The 16,513-nt window shown below is 38.1% G+C and overlaps 1 protein-coding gene across 3 annotated transcripts in view; it reads right to left on the bottom strand.

Moving 5' to 3' along the window:
* LAMA2 (laminin subunit alpha 2) overlaps positions 1 to 16,513 on the bottom strand; it is a 677,281-nt gene that overhangs the window by 246,178 nt on the left and 414,590 nt on the right. For all 3 annotated transcript variants that reach the window (XM_005684731.3, XM_005684732.3, XM_018053196.1), the window contains exons 18-20: positions 14,241 to 14,327; positions 8,416 to 8,627; positions 1,892 to 1,998 (exon numbers count right to left, since the gene is read on the bottom strand). In XM_005684731.3, coding sequence (XP_005684788.2) covers positions 1,892 to 1,998; positions 8,416 to 8,627; positions 14,241 to 14,327 — 406 coding nt within the window. The remainder of the gene's footprint in view (positions 1 to 1,891; positions 1,999 to 8,415; positions 8,628 to 14,240; positions 14,328 to 16,513) is intronic.

Below are 16,513 nucleotides of genomic sequence, written 5' to 3'. Positions count from 1 at the left end.
TCAAAACTAGTTCTTTTCAAATGTCAATAAAGAGGCAAGAAATAAAACTATAAATTTGTTCTTCTGCCTTCCTCCCTCATCTTCCTCCCTTTCCCATCCCCCTTCCTCCTTTTACCTCTTCTTTTCCTACTCCTTCTTCATCTTCTTCTTCTATTCCCTACCCTTAGTTCTCACCTAAGCTCTGATTCCCCACTGACAAGTCCTGTCTCCTGGTACTCAGCATCTTGGCCTTGGTCCTATTCCTCTCTCCCTGATCCTCTCTTTCTCTCTCTCCCTTCCCAAATTCCTTCCTTCCACCATTTGTTTTGTCTTGCCCCGTGAGAAGGAGGATCAGATGTTTATAGCAGAAGGCACGCTACCTTCTTTTGGGCATGTTGTAGATTGCCAGGGTGTGAAAATGTGTGCCTTGTGTTTGTTGTATACATGGACAAAATTATAATGTGGTAATGTAACAGTCACTAATTATGATGGAAGGTTAGTCAAAGGTCAGATCAGTGGGCTGGGTTTTCTTAGGCAAGTCACTTTCTTTGTCAGATTTCCCTTCATTCATTCGTTTGTTCCCTTCATTTGCTCTAAAATGATGCCTGGGGTTCCTTCCCCTTTTAAGATGTTAGTTTGCTACAGATAAATTTTTCTGTGTTTTCTGCATATCAATGATCACTTGAAACTTTCATGAACCTATGAACTTGAACGAGCTTTAAAAAAACGTATTAGTAGCTATTTTTTAAAGGTAAGACTTCAATCAGGAATTGCCAAGTTTTCGCATTTGCAATTCACACACTTAGCAACCATTATTTGGTAAAATGGCACCAGGACAGGTCAGCAGCAGCACACGGAACACAGCATGCTGAGGCAAGAGCCATGCAGCACCGCTCGAATTACCGGAGCCGCAGGCCGATAGGCTCCCCGAGGGCATCCGCTGGAGCTGCTGGCACCCCACCTCTGGGGAGACCCCAGCACCCACTGCGCTTTCTGTGGCTGTTCCTCCTGTCGGTGCACCTGCCTGCTGAGGCTGCATCGTTTCCCTACGAAGCCTGATTTACAGACACATCTTCCTGTAATATCACACCACGGTGTCACAGAGCCCATGGGACTGCATCCACAGGACACACAGAATCGCTTCTTTGGGTCCCACCACATAGTGGGCTTTAAAAGCCAATGGAAAAATAAAAACAAAAAGAGAGCATACATGTTATTCAAGAGATAGAAACAAATAATATTTTTAAACCTCCTACAGAATGGCCAATTTAGCATCTGAGAAGTGCTTAGTTCTGCTTAACAGTGTTTATCATGATAAATTACCTATTTATATGAAAGAAATAGTCCAAATCCATGTACTCTCATGGAGGAATCTCAAAGTGCTCGGCATACTGAAGGCAAGGTAATGTATCCAGGAAAAGAGAGCAACGTATTTTGATTTTTGTTTCATTTTAGCAAAATTGCATCTAAAAAATCCTTTGATTTGCTTCTATACTGAAAACTTTTGTTGAGCAGAATGCTCACTGGAACTTTAAATGATGGAACTAGAACACAGTGCTTGATAAGCAAAGGGTATGACATTTTTTTCTCCTGCCCAAAACATAAAGGCAAAGGAAAGAGTATGTGACTCAACAAAGGCAGGGATTAAATTGGTATGTGACTTCAGAAACATCTAAATTAAATACTGCATAAATTCACTACCAAGGAAATGTGTCAATAGGTTGAGGGTCAAGTGCTAGTGTATGGCAAATGTTCTATTTTCTTTTTAATTTCAATGATCACAGTAATTTTACATGTACAATGAGATATTCTTGAAACTTGTCTTTTAATATACTCAGGTATAGGTCATTTCTGAAAGCCAATGAAAAGTTTGAAGGAAGAGGTAATTCACTGGTCAGCTCCGACTTCTTACCTTACATTCATCACACCGACGCCCCTGCACGTTAGGTTTGCATTCACACTGTCCCGTCTGAGGATGGCAAACCTCAGAGAAGGAGCCGTTGGCATTACAGTGACAAGCTGCAAAGAGAGGAGAGATCTGTGGTTGGGAAATGTATTCTAATAGTCTTCAGAGGTTTATTAAATAATGGAACACTGGTCACAAAGTTTTCGAATAGAATGCTTTCTGATTGCTAAGTGTTCTGTTAGGCATTATATCATCTGATCTTTACAGCAACTCTGTAAGCTGTACAGATGAATTACGTAAAGCAACAGCACAGTTCCTGGCACGCCATATGTTATAAAAATATTATTGTCACCATTATTACTCCAGTTATAAGAATGAAGACACTGAAATTCAAAGTCAGATAAGGCCACATGATTAGTAGGTGATTTAGCAGATTTCAGGTAAAATGTTCTTTCCATCACTCCTCCAGCTGTTTTGCCTGTTCATAGATGCACTGGGGTAATGCAGAAAATACTATAATCTCCATGTAAGTAATACTGACTCTAGAGCTGAAATACTTTTGAGAAATTATCAAAGTTAATAGCACCTATGGAATAATATTAATGCTACCATTAATGAAGCAACATTATTATTTCCAAATGATTATTTACTATATGCCAGTTTTTGTGTTAATTTCAAAAAATGAGCTTTAGATGAAATATAAAATAAGTATATAAATCTGAAAAATATCTAAGATTAGAAAAGTATATAAGGCAGAAGAACTAAGTAGACATGTTTCCAAAGAGGACATCAAAGTGACAAACAGGACATGAAAAGATGCCCAATATCACTATCATTAGGAAACTGTACATCAAAACCACAATGAGCTACTTTACATCTGTTGAAATGGCTGCCATCAAGAAGGCAAGAGACAGTAAGTGTTGGTGAGAATGTGGTGAAAAAGGGAGCCCTTATACACCACTGGTGGGAATGTAAATGGGTCCAACCACTATGGAAAACAATACAGATGTTTCTCAAAAAATTAAAAATAGAACTACTGTACACATTCCAGTGATCTCGTTTCAGGATATACACATAAAGGAAATGTAAACAGTATTTTGAACAGATACATGCTCTTTCATGCTTATTGTGACATTATTCACAATAGCCAAGGTATGGAAACAACCTAAATGCTCATCAGTAGATAAGTGGATAAAAAGATGTGGTGCATACACAATGGAGTGCCGGGGGCCAGCCTCAGCAGAGTCCAGGGATGCCCTCAGGATGGACGGCGTTGGTGAAAGGAATGAAAGAATGACACCAGGTGACCAAGCTTTGGTGAGTGAGGCCCACAACTTTATTTTCAAAAGGAGCTTTTATACCCTGACTTGTACATAGAGGGGAATGAAAGATGCAAGGTCATGCAGAATCCACCCAAACACTCCAGCAGTTTTGCCCTTATCAAAACCAGGATTTTTTTCTGTATGCCTTTTCATAAACAAGAGTCTCATGTGATGTACATTATTTTCGGGCCAGGAGGCCTGTTAACATTTTATGGCTCTTTTCTTGATAAATGTTGATCTTGAAGTGGTTTTTTCTTTATATTTCTAATCTGCGTCACCCTCAGTAAGTACTAAACAGAGTTACATTCTTACGGAGCAAAGGTGCAGTGGGTTACAACAAAGAAAGAACTTATTAGCTCAAAGGTCTGATGTGGTTAATTCCAAGGCTACTACTTGTTTTTCTTACATTTCAACTATGTTAACTAATGCACTCCTAGGTGCACAAGGGATAAGGGATATGGGAACTTGGCAGCAAGCATTGGCCCAATAATGAAGCCCTTTACCAGTACTATTCTAATAATTTTTCATTCCTCTAAAGGCCCTATATTTTTAGAATGCTTTAGGCTTCCCATGTCTCTCACGGTTGGGGGCTGTGAACAATCACATGCGTAGCTGTAAGAGTCTGGATAAACCTGTCAGGCAAACTAGAAAGCCATCAGAGGGGTTTGAATTGAAACACTCCTACCATGCCCAGGAGACTTATTAGCTAGAGCCCTAAGTTGACTTTTACCAGAGAAAGGTGGTCAGGGATAGCCCCCTGTTAATGTCAGAAGAGTTGGTGAAAGGCATAAAATAGTAAGACAGACAGATTCTGGTTTTGGGGTAGATGCTCAAGCAGGTCCAGGGGGTCCCTTGAGTCCTGATTCACCCTGCTCGTCAGGTCTCTTTCACATGACCTTGTCATGGGTGGGATCAGCCCAGGGAGTCCCTCGAGTCCTGAAGCCTTGCTTGTCAGGTCTCCTTCGCATGACCTTGTCATGGGTGGGATCTCCCATGCTGGCTCCTGGCAATAGAGGGATTCCCAGGTGGCTCAGTGGTAAAGAATGCACCAGCCAATTAAGGAGAGACAGGAGACATAGGTACAGTCCCTGAGTCAGGAAGATCCCCTGGAGAAGGAAACAGCAATCCACTTTAGTAGTCTAGCCTAGAAAAAATCTCATGGACAGAGGAGCCTGGCAGGCTATAGTTCAAAGAGTCACAAGAGTCAGATGTGACTGAATGACAGAGCATTGAGCATACTAGTCTAAGTGAGATAAATCAGAAAGAGAAAGATAAATATTACATGATATCACTTATATGTGGAATCTAAATAAGTCAAACTCATAAAAAAACAGCGTGAAATGATGGTTACCATTGGATGGGGAGGGGTGGAGGGGTAAAATTGATGTTAAGGGTACAAACTTGCAACAAGTAGTAAATAAGATATAGTGATCTAATGCACAGCTATAATGAACACAGAAAAAATATTGTACTATAATTATGTAACAGGGTAAATATTGCTACAATGGCAACTACATTACAATATATAAATTTATCAAAAAGGTTGTACACCTTAAATGTACAAAAACATATTGAATAAAATGTATATAAGACAAAATTTTTTCAAAAGTATTAGCAGTATAGCATTATAATTTTTTAAAATCACATTTGTTTTACAACTTAGATACTAACTCCAACAATATAAATGTATTTTATTTCAGTAATCTTTTATCATTTTCATGAAGTTGTCTGATGTTATTCTGGAACATATAATAAATCAGTCTAAAAATTAAGAGGCTTTTTCACAAATAGAATGGCAATTAATGGTTCACTCTGTACTCTGCAAGTGTATTTTTAACAGTACATATAATTGCACTGATACCAGAATAAAAATGTGAGTGGGAGATGACACAGACATATAGATTATTCATAGATAGTTTTGGTAAATTTCGTACAATATTTCTTATCTCTGAATACTTCAATTTCAGTATAACTTATAAATACATTATAAATAGCTACTCCATCAGCCTATGCTATTTTTCTATTCCTCTGACTAGAGGTGCTACTTAGTTTATGGCTTTCTTAAAAATTGCTTGATTATTCTTCCAGTAGCTTGGCCTTCAGTGTCTTCTAACCTGATTTAGTTGGGTGGTCATTAAAAAACTGTCCCCAGCCAGTTATATTCCTCAGGTAGTAGCCTAAAGATAGTCTGTGGGCTTTCCTGATGGTTCAGGTGGTACAGAATTGGCCTGAAATGCAGGAGACCTCGGTTCAATCCCTGGGCTTGGAAGATCCTCTGGGGGAGGGCATTTCAACCCATTCCAGTATTCTTGCCTGGAGAAACCCCATGGGCAGAGGAGCCAGTTGGGCTACAGTCCATGGGGTCCTAAAGAGTTGGACATGACTGGGTAACTAAGTACAGCATGGTGTACAGCTGGCATGTAAGAAGAGCCTGAAGGATATATTTTCTTTAAATATCCATTTCATTTGACTACTACAATTATTATAGAAAGAAAGAAAGATGAAGTTGCTCAGTTGTGTCCAACTCTGCGACTCCATGGACTAGCCCCCCAGGCTCCTCTGTCCATGGCGATTCTCCAGGCAAGAATACTGGAGTGGGTTGCCATGCCCTCCTCCAGGGGATCGTCCCGACCCAGGGATCAAACTCAGGTCTCCTACATTGCAGGCAGACTCTTTATTGTCTGAGCTACCAGGGTAATCCTGAGAATTGTTATATATACTTCTAATTTTTTTACATCTTTCATATATACATATATATGTACACACATAATATATCAATTTTAAAAATAAAATACCTTATAATTTAAAAGTCACTTTTTTATTAGAGTGGAGAACACTTAATGATTAAATTTACTATAAAGTTATTTTAAAAATAAAGCAATAAAGCCGGTGTTCTGGGATAACCTAGAGGGATAGGGTGGGGAGGGGGGGCTCAGAATGGGGGGACAGTATGCCTATGGCCAATTCATGCTGATGAAGGGCAAAAACCACCCCAATACTGTAATTATCCTCCAATTAAAATAATTTAAAAAATAAAGCAATGGAGAATTTTAGTGTAATTTTTAAATAAAATATATGACACAAACAATATATGTAAATTTAAAGGGCAAATTTGTAGAGGTGTACTTTTTATGAACAGATCCAGAGGCAACTAAAATAATAGTTTATTATGAATTTTCTTTTTGTAAGGTTTACTAATTATGCATAGAGGAGCTATTATTTATATGAAAAGTCATGAAGTAGATAATAAATAAGTTGCTGATATTTTTATATGCTGCTGCTGCTGCTGCTTCTGCTAAGTTTCTTCAGTCGTGTCCAACTCTGTGTGACCCCACAGATGGCAGCCCACCAGGCTCCGCCATCCCTGGGATTCTCCAGGCAAGAATACCTGAGTGGGTTGCCATTTCCTTCTCCAATGCATGAAAATGAAAAGTAAATGTGAAGTTGCTCAGTCATTTCCGACTCTTCACAACCCCATGGACTGATGCCTACCAGGCTCCTCTGTCCGTGGGATTTTCCAGGCAAGAGTACTGGAGTGGGTTGCCATATGCTAAGGAGCAGTAAAAACATAATCATATCTATACTTCACGGCAAGTAATAAAAAAATTGGTGATGATTCAAAAATGATTTTATACTATGTTCTTCTCTGTGTTCTTAAAACTTCATGCTGCAGATTCTGAATTCACCACAATAAAGAGTGGAACTGTCTCTTCAGCTTTATAGAAGGGGTTATTGGAAGATATAAAATGAGGTCATTCAGTGAATAACACAGCTCTAGAATTGGAGAGCCATAAATAGTCACAACTACTGTCAGCATCTCTACAAAGGAGCCAACAGGTGAGAATACCCCAGGCAGCTCACTAGACAGTTTCATGTGTTAGATCCTTTAATTCCCATAGAAAATTAGAATGCTTTATGTAAATGAGGAAACTGAATCTCAGTGAGCTCAAATGTCTTGCCCAGAGTCACACTGGTAGAAAATATAGATCCTAGATGATATGCTTGAACTGGAGAGTTTCTTGAGCACCTTATGATTTTACACAGATGCCATAAACCCAGTGTTTAAAGGTGCTTCTGAGCCTGTTGGAAATTTTGCTGAAAAAACTTGACAATTTACAGGTGATATTAATAGCTGTTGACTATTCCAGAGAGTGGTTTGTGTTTGATTCAACAAACTGTCGTGTTTAAATGACAAAACGTTGGCCCTCATCTTCCAAACATGTGAGGAGAAAGACCCATTTCTTCTTGAAGTGGGGGACCCTAGCAGGTCATTGGTATTTATAGCAGAGATGTAACAGGCACAATATTACCAGTGGCTTCTGTAAAGCTTCAGGTCCTGGGACCCAACTCAATGGCTAGAAGAATCCCTTCCTATATAATGAAGTCAGCAGAAGTGAATTGTTAAGCTGGTATCATAACCTGCTCTTCCTGAGGATTATTGCAGTAGGTAAAGTTGATTATGGCAGTATCCAGCTCTAAGATGATCTAACAAGGATGCTCCGTCCATTTGACTCTCCACAGTGAGATCTCTCTAGCATGTTACCACTAAAATTTTGTGCAATACCAAAAAAAAAAAGTTGAGAAATTCAAGACAAGGGTAAGAATGTACTAATATGAATAAAGTCCTACAATAGCTGATTTTGTGAAAGTAAAATACAGAAATGGCATTCTATGAGTAGTCTTCAGCTGATGGTTAATCACTCAACAGTTACAAATGCTAGTGTGTAAGAATACTGGCAGTATATTTCACCTATTGTGAAACACAAGAATGTAAAGTTTACATATGAAAGCATAACAGATTAAAAACTACTGACAGATACTAATGAAATAATATGGGGCAGATCAATGTATTTCAAGAAAATGATTAGAATTGAGATAAACAATAAGGATAAACAGGGCCTAATTTTCAAATTCTTCTTTCCTGTCATAGACAAAAATTTACTTAAGTCTTTATCCATGTGTAAACAAAAATATGTGTATCATTTGAAAAACAATGATACTTGAACAACACAGCAATTTTGAGAGGATTTAATCTATTGGTACAAAGGAAATGTATTAGAATATTCAGACTCTGTGTATAGGCTGGGTATCTATCTTACATGTATTACAGGTAATTTCCTACTCGCCAATCCCCACTCAAGAACTCATCAGCTACTTTGAGGAGCAATGCATCAATTCTGTCAGGGGCATCAATAGTTCACGACTTACGCTGACAGTTCTTTGCATCAACTGCGTCTCCAAAATATCCATCAGCACAGAGCTCACAGTACCGGCCTGTTGTACCTGGCTTACATATCAGACAGGAGCCAGACAAGCTGTCACAGCTGCCAGGAATGGAGAAGTCAAGGTTGTCATTGCATTGGCATGGCTGACACGATCCTCCAGGTACAGCAGGTTGTCCAAAATAGCCTTCCGCACACCTAAGGTGAAAAATTTCATCAGTGAGTATTTGGGAGGAACCCATGAAACCCACTGGGGGCACTGTTTATGTATTTATTTTATTCTATTTCTCTCCCAGGATATGTTTTCCCTTTAAGTGCTCCTTTTCTCAAATGCAAGGTGATTAAAAGAATGTTTTCTCTGTTACTGCAGTGTAGATACAAGATGAAATCCTGCCAGCTTCACTAGTAATTAGATTTCAGCCAGAGGGGGGGGGGGGAAAACACCTTGTCACTGGCAGTGAAGATGAGACCAAAGCATAATAAGAAATCTGCTGCTGGCACTCCGGAGGGATCCAGGTCCACGTTGGAAAGCCTTTGTAGTACAACACATCGTATGTATCTACTCCAATTGGTTGTTTTCTGTACAAATATGTAAGGTTCACATTTTTTGTTGTTGTTGTTGCAGCAAGAGTTTGTTATGAGGAAACAGGCTCACAAGAAAGTACAGTAGTAAGAATTCAGAATGTATTAAATAGAAAATCGAAAGAGTCTCATTATTTGTGTGGGGACCGTATCTCTGCATAGGCTTTTATATATTTGCATATCCATACAGAAACAGATTTCCATTGAAGAGTCTTTACCAAGGAGAAGCAGGCATGCTGCATATTACGGTAAAATGCCATAACGTGAGGCTTAATTATCCCCACATCTCTCATTAGCAAACTCTAGTTCTTTTTTTTTTTTTTAAGGACTAAATACTACTTTACATATTTATTGGAAAAATAAAAATTCATTTATTTAGGAGGCATGGGAGAGATTGTTTTAAATTTTGTATCAGATTTCCCTTTAACCATGTGTTCTGTTTTAAAATGTTACTTAATGTTACAAATGCACAGATATACCTTTATGGGAAGCACTTATTTGTAATCTACTCTGTCTTCTCTTTCAGTTACATTTACTCATGTTGCATATTAAGCTTTACTTGCCAAAGGAGACATGAAACAGTGCCTCTGAACTTTTATGGTCAAGCTAGCTCTGTTATCTGTGCCATCTTAGCAAAACAGAAAGTCCTTTACAGCAAGGGTCAAAATTGAAGGGGAATAAAAACAACGTGGGAGAATATATTTCAACAATACACTGTGTTTATGCTCACTTACTTACAGATATAAAAGTCACTGTGTAGAGAAAAATCCTCTCTACTATAGAAACAGAAATGGTTTAAATCCAGCACATCATATAAGACACTTTAATAATATGATTGTGGGAGAAAGTTATTAATTTTGTAAGTAAGATACATTGATTAGTCAAAGTTTTCTAGAAAATTTACAGGTGCCATAATAAGCTTGTAGAATTAAACATTTATCATACATTTTAATAAGATTACTAGTTTTAACAGAATATTTTATGAATTGTGAAAGTCATGATATAAATATTGCTTGGAAGAATACTGCCACCTCCAAATACAATTGCTTATTAATTCTTTATTGTAAAATATGAACTAATATTTCAGTGCATAAAATCCACCCCCCTCAATCCCTTAAGGAGTGGTATTCAGTAAAGATAACAAGAAAATCCTTTTAAATTTTAACCCAATTCTTGCCTTACTTGATATTCAGAGCTCATGATCACATCCACATACATTCACATCTCATTTTGTTTACCATTACGAGAGTGACTTTGCTCCACTAGAATAGTAATACACAATGATCATTATCACAGACAACAAAACCCCATTATTTTCAGCTCACTTTTTTGACCTGCTGCCCTCAGGAGAGATGGCATTATATAACAAGGTCTGGAAATTTTTTAAACAGACACCAATTAATCAGTCTGAAATTCTCCCACAATAATAATTTTAAAAACCAACTCAATCCACAAGAAAATAACTACAATTAAATAGAATCACTGAAGAAACATCTGTCTTTTTGTTGTAGGACATGTAAGGAGACTTACTGAACATACGTGATACATCATTTCATATGCCACTTCACTGAAAGTGAGCATTCAGATTTTATTACGTGTGTGTGTGTGTGTGCATTTTTATACATAGAATAGTATTCTTACGAGATTTATAGAAATGTTTCAACAGAAATTAAAAAGTAGAGCCAGTGTCATCAGCATTTAGCTCACTTTTTTTCCCCTCCATGTTCTTTTTAATTCCTCTTCATGCTCTGACAGTCATCCTTTTTGACCGTCAAAACACTGTCTCCTTGATTTTCTGTATTTTCTCCTCTTGTCCAGACAATAAAAGCCTAGAATCTCAGCAAAGTGCCATGATGAATACCCAGTTCCTTCACCCCTGGTTCTCTTCTTTTACTTTTGTTTAAAACATTCCCTAGGCGGAGGAAGGCAGTAATATCTCAAAGTATGAGTACTCTGGCCCCAAGCAGAAGTTTCTGAAAACTGTAACTAGTGTCTTACATGCGACAGACTATCAGTTCACATTTTATCATATTTTGTCTCGCCATCCTCTTGGTCATGATTTTTCTCCATTCCCTCAATTCAAGCAGCAAGGCCACCTGGGCTGCATGACTGAGTAAAGGGATCTGACGGGAAGGAAAGCAGAAATATTGGAATCTTTTGGACTTTGGCTTTTCAAATCACCATTTCTATGAATGTGGCAACTCTCTTCTGCAATGTAGGCCCAAACAGGAAAGGGATGGATTAGAAAGGTGAATGGAGGAGAAATGACGAGAGCAGGAATGTTGGTGGGTCCCAGTGTAGAAAGTACACAGCAGTGTGCGTCCTGTGCTCCCACAGGTGATAGGAAAGTAGTGGAGAGAGTTACTGGACTTGGGGGGAGAGGCAGTCAGGTGGGCAGTAAACAGAAGGAGGTCAGCAGAGATGTGCTTAGATGAATTACTCAGGACAGACTGACCCCAATATATGTCCGTTGCCCCAAATGCAGTCTCTCTCTCTCGCTCGCACACACACACACACACACACACACACACACACTTTAGCATTCAAGCCTCTTGGTACTAAGTAAGCTTGTTAGACTTTGGTTCTAACCAAAGCTAGAGGTGGAAAATAGGAGAGAAGAGAAGAAAAACGTTAAAACAAATTTTTAACATTTGAACATAAGTGACACCTAACATTGGGTTTAAGTTTAAAGGATACTTGACTAAGATTATATGTCCAAGCTCTCACAGCTCTTACTAATAAAGAATTTGATCTCAAAGTAGAACTTAAAACTGAGATAAAAATATAAAGTTATAATTCCCATCTATCTGAGCTATAGTCTGAGATGCATTCTAGCTATATAATAAAACTAGGGGATTTATGGTCACCTAAGATTAGAAAATGCTGAGTTAAACAAACTGAAGAGATGTTTTTCACTCCAGGACTGGTCAGAACTTTTGACAAGCTAATAGATGCTTCCCAGACTTCCATGATCATAGAACTCTATTCCAAGAACAAGAAGCTTGTGAAACACAGCTTCAGTTTTTCAACGCTGATTTCGTGTAAATGATGTGCATAACTGATTACTCTAATCACTCCCAGAATAGTTTTGATTACAAAATTTTCAGTGCAACCCACATCTCTTTCCTTCCCTGACCCTTATTCTCTCTCACATCTACTTCAGCTGGCACATCTGCCAAAATGTTTCTAATATTTTGGATCCCCCAGGCGGCTCAGAGCTAAAGAACCCACCTGTCACTACAGGAGAAGCAGGAGACACAGGTTTGATCTTTAAGTCCTCTGGGTCAGGAAGATCCCCTGGAGTAGGAATTGGCAACCCACTCTAGTATTCTCGCCAGAAAAATCCCATGGACAGAGGAGCTTGGTGGGCTACAGTCCATGGGTCAGAAAGAGTCGGACACGACTGAGCATGCAATGCACACAAATATACTTTTTGGCTCATACAGAGGAACGATAGACTAAACATTCCTGGAAAGCCTTAATCCAAATTTTGGCTAGAAAAATTTCACATATTTCATATAATAATAGTTTAAGACTATATTTGAAAAACTTGAGTTAAAGGCAAGATATGCCATATGATAAGCTGTCTATGCATGTTTCTATCTTCTTTTGAATCAAAATAATAGACTTTAGAAAGGAAATCATCCTTTCTTTCAAGCATGTCTTTCCTAGGTGAATTTTATTATTCAGACTAGAATGTTCTCCAGAATACATTCCACTATTCTTACTCACATTAAAAATGTGAGCTGCTTGAGGGCAAGGATGGCAGGATACATCTGCTTATAGCCTATGTTTAGTTTAGCCCTGTGCTCAGCACATAATAGCTGATAAACAAATGTTTATTAAATAACATGTAGGAGTTTAAATTGTAGGTGGCTCAGAAACCACTAACATGTAGAAAATACATATTATGGAGCAGAGCAGTACAAACACATCAGAGACTAAGCTCACCTAGATTAGTGGATTAAATGGCCTTGTGTGACAGCACAGCTGTTATTTTCCAGTTGCTAAAAAAAAAAAAAAAAAAAAAAAAAGGCAAAAAAAGGTTGCCTGTAGTGAGCCAGAGGGGTTAGGCATTTGATGTAAATCTGTCCAGGCAATGGTATGCTCTGCTGTTACAGTAAGTAATATGCATGTGCCCCCCCTTTTAAAAAAAATAAGCACAATCAAAGATTTCCAGTTTCTCGATTAAAACTGAATCCTCTTTATTTCAGCTCTGTTCCTCCATTACGAATTTACAAACGCTGCCATACTCACAAACAGTACTTGTTGCTGCTCAGAGCCATTGGCACTTTGTCCACAGACTGCTAGCTGCTGGCTGAATTCTCTCTGGGTGATTGGCCCTTGCTTCATTAACTTTATGCAATCTGGTTGAAACAGACCTGATGGCTGCCAAGAGGACAGGAAAGGATAGGCAGAAACAGCCTTCTGTGGTGTTTACCTTGGTGATGCTGGGTGAAAGCAGGTCATTTCCTCTACCCCTCCCTCTACTTCCACTCTTGCCTAATCTCTAGTAATGGCAGCAAAAGGGACTGTTTTCAATGCTACAACCAGAGAGTTGTACTGGTCAACAATATCATGGGAGAACTCTGTTCCATTTTCAGTGAACCTGAAATACGGAAGAACCTTTTCCTTGGAAAGATTTTAGGAGAAAAAATAATCATTCAAGTTACATAAAATAATATCCTGGATCCAATGCAAAACAACTTAGTAAAATTAACAGGAATTAAAATATTGATTTAGAAACAATTAGATGGTCATATAAATCATGATAATATATTACATTTGGTTTCAATTTTCAAATATATTTAAGGTGAATTATGGACCACTTGCTGAACTATGAACTACACACTTAAACTACATTTTAAGGACAAAAAGCTAATTATGAAAAATAAAGGTTGCCAATGTAGACAGCAAGATAAATCTTAAAGTGCATGACTTTCCACTTGAGCAATACTTTCTAGAAAGATTGCAGGTTAATGCTTAACCTTTAAGATTAAAACATTAATCAAACATTCTCTCAGTGAATGGAGATTTATGGAGCAATTTCTAGAGAATAAATAAACTATAAGAATATAATGCATTTGTTTGACAAGTGTGGTAAGAAACTTTATTTCAACTCACCAAGTGTGGTGGCTTTTCTGGGGCAGTGCAAAAGATTATGATGCCTGTGGTTTTATAACTCCCAAGGTGGAAATCACAGTGAAAGACAGTTGAGTACATGCTTACCTCTCACAGCGTTGTCCTGAGTACCCAACAGGGCATTCATCACAGATCAAGCCAAGACTTTGGTCCAAATGGCATGTTGGGCTAAAGCTATGTTGATGTCATTGGAGAACAACAAGGACAAGGAAGAAACATACACAAAGTCATTAGTAGAATATTTTCATTTCTCTTCTTTCAATATCGCTGTGACAAAAGGGTACAGGGTAGTCATTCTCATCTCACAGATGGAGATTAGGGTCTGGGAAGTCAAGGATGAAATGATATACCTATTTCTGCAGATGTGAATACAGTCCAGTGGAAAAGTGTCCCTGAAACATGTTAGTAATTGATATTTGACGGTTCTGCATCCCCAAACATCAGGAACAAATGGGATCCTACAGCTGCTCTTGAGGGATTCCTCAGGCCTGGCAAAACATAGTCTTACATGTTTTCTCTCCACCCAAATCCTGATGAATTTGAAGCAACCCAAAGGAACCTGTTATAGATTTTGGAAAACTCAGAATGTGGTCATGGAAGCAGTGGTGGTGGTGGTGGTGATGGGGTTCCTCTGCCCAGTACTGCTGTCATGGGTGGCTGGGTGCGTGCGTGTGTGTGTGTTCAGGCCACTGCCCATGTGTACTCATGGGTCAGCTGTTTACACAGATGGAACTCTTGGAAAAGCTTTCAGATAAGATCAAGCATATTCTGCCTAAATTTCTAACAAATCCAAACAAACAAAAACCATGTTGCCATTTCATATTTCTGCTATATTCCAAAGTTTGCCTCTCTGCATGTATTTCTATTTGGGGTCTGAAATAACAGAGTTGAATACCAAGTCAGGAATCAGCAGAGTGATTATGTGCTAGCTTTAGCCTTCACCAACATGCTCAACTCTGGCCATACTTCTTTGTCTTGTGAGAGACACCTTTCACGCATAGACCCTTATCTCAAGAGTGACACAATGGCTCTCTGAAGAGCCATCAACTGTTTTGAATTCTGTGAGTTCTGCTACTTAACCATTTTAAAAGGATATGCCCACAATTAATCTTTCTCCCATCATGCTTTCCCTAAGTAGATTTATTTTCTATTATATACGACAGGACAATTCAGTGGAATCTTGCTTGATGGTTAAATGAATTAAAGAAAGAACAACAAATTTAACTGCAAGTTTTGAATTCACTTTACTCTTGACAGTTTCATGACTTTGAAATACTTTTTTAACTTTTGTGCAGATCAGATCACGGGTACTATTTTTTAATATTATCCCTGTGGCTTAACTCATGGTAGTCCTGTAAAGATTTAATTAATTAATTTATTTTTAATTGAACTATACTTGATTTAAAATATTGTTTTAATTTTGGGTATACAGCAAAATGACTCAGTTATATGTATATATCTTTCAGATTATTCTCTATTATAGGTTATAAGAAGATATTGAAGAGTTTCCTGTGTTACACAGTAAGTCCTTGTTGCCTATCTATTTTATGTATAGTAGTTTGTGTCTGTTAATCCCATATTACTAATTTATCCCTCACTTTAATTTATCTACTCACTTTCCCTTTTGGTAACTATAAATTTGTTTTTTACATCTGTTTTTATTCTATATATACATTCACTTGTAGTATTTCTTTGGATTCCACATGTAAGTGATATAATACTTGTCTTTCTCTGTCTGATTTACTTCATTTAGTATGATAGTCTCTAGGTCTATCTATGGTGCTGAAAATGGCAATATTTCATTCTTTTTGTAGCTGAGAAATATATATATATGTATATATATACATACACATATTTACACACATATGCACCATGTGTGTGAGTATGCATGCTCAGTTGTGTTTGACTCTTTGCAACCCTAAGGACTGCAGTCTGTCAGGCTTCTCTGTTTATGGAATTTTCCAGGCAAGAATACTAGAAAGGGTTGCTGTTTCCTACTCCAGGGGATTTTTCCAACGCAGAGATTGAACCCATGTCTCCTGCACTAGCAGGCGGATTCTTTACCACTGAGCCACCTGGGAAGCCCCCACATCTTAAACCAATTGTCTGTTGATGTGCACTTGGGTCGTTTCTATGTCTTGGCTATTTCACATAGTGCTGCTATAACACTGGGATACATGTATCTTTTCAAATTAAGAGTTTTTGTTTTTTTTTTTTCTGGATATATGTCCAAGAGTAGAATTGCTGGATCATACAGCAGCTCTATTTTCAGTTTTAAAAGGAACCTCCATACTATTTTCTGTAGTGGATGTACCAGTTTAGATTCCCACCAGCAGTGTAAGAAGATTCCCCCTTTCCTC

The sequence above is a fragment of the Capra hircus genome, chromosome 9 (genome assembly GCF_001704415.2).
Source record: "Capra hircus breed San Clemente chromosome 9, ASM170441v1, whole genome shotgun sequence".
Taxonomy (NCBI): Eukaryota; Metazoa; Chordata; class Mammalia; order Artiodactyla; family Bovidae; genus Capra; species Capra hircus.
Note: the sequence above shows the minus strand (reverse complement) of the source record. Positions and strands in the feature narration are given on the sequence as shown.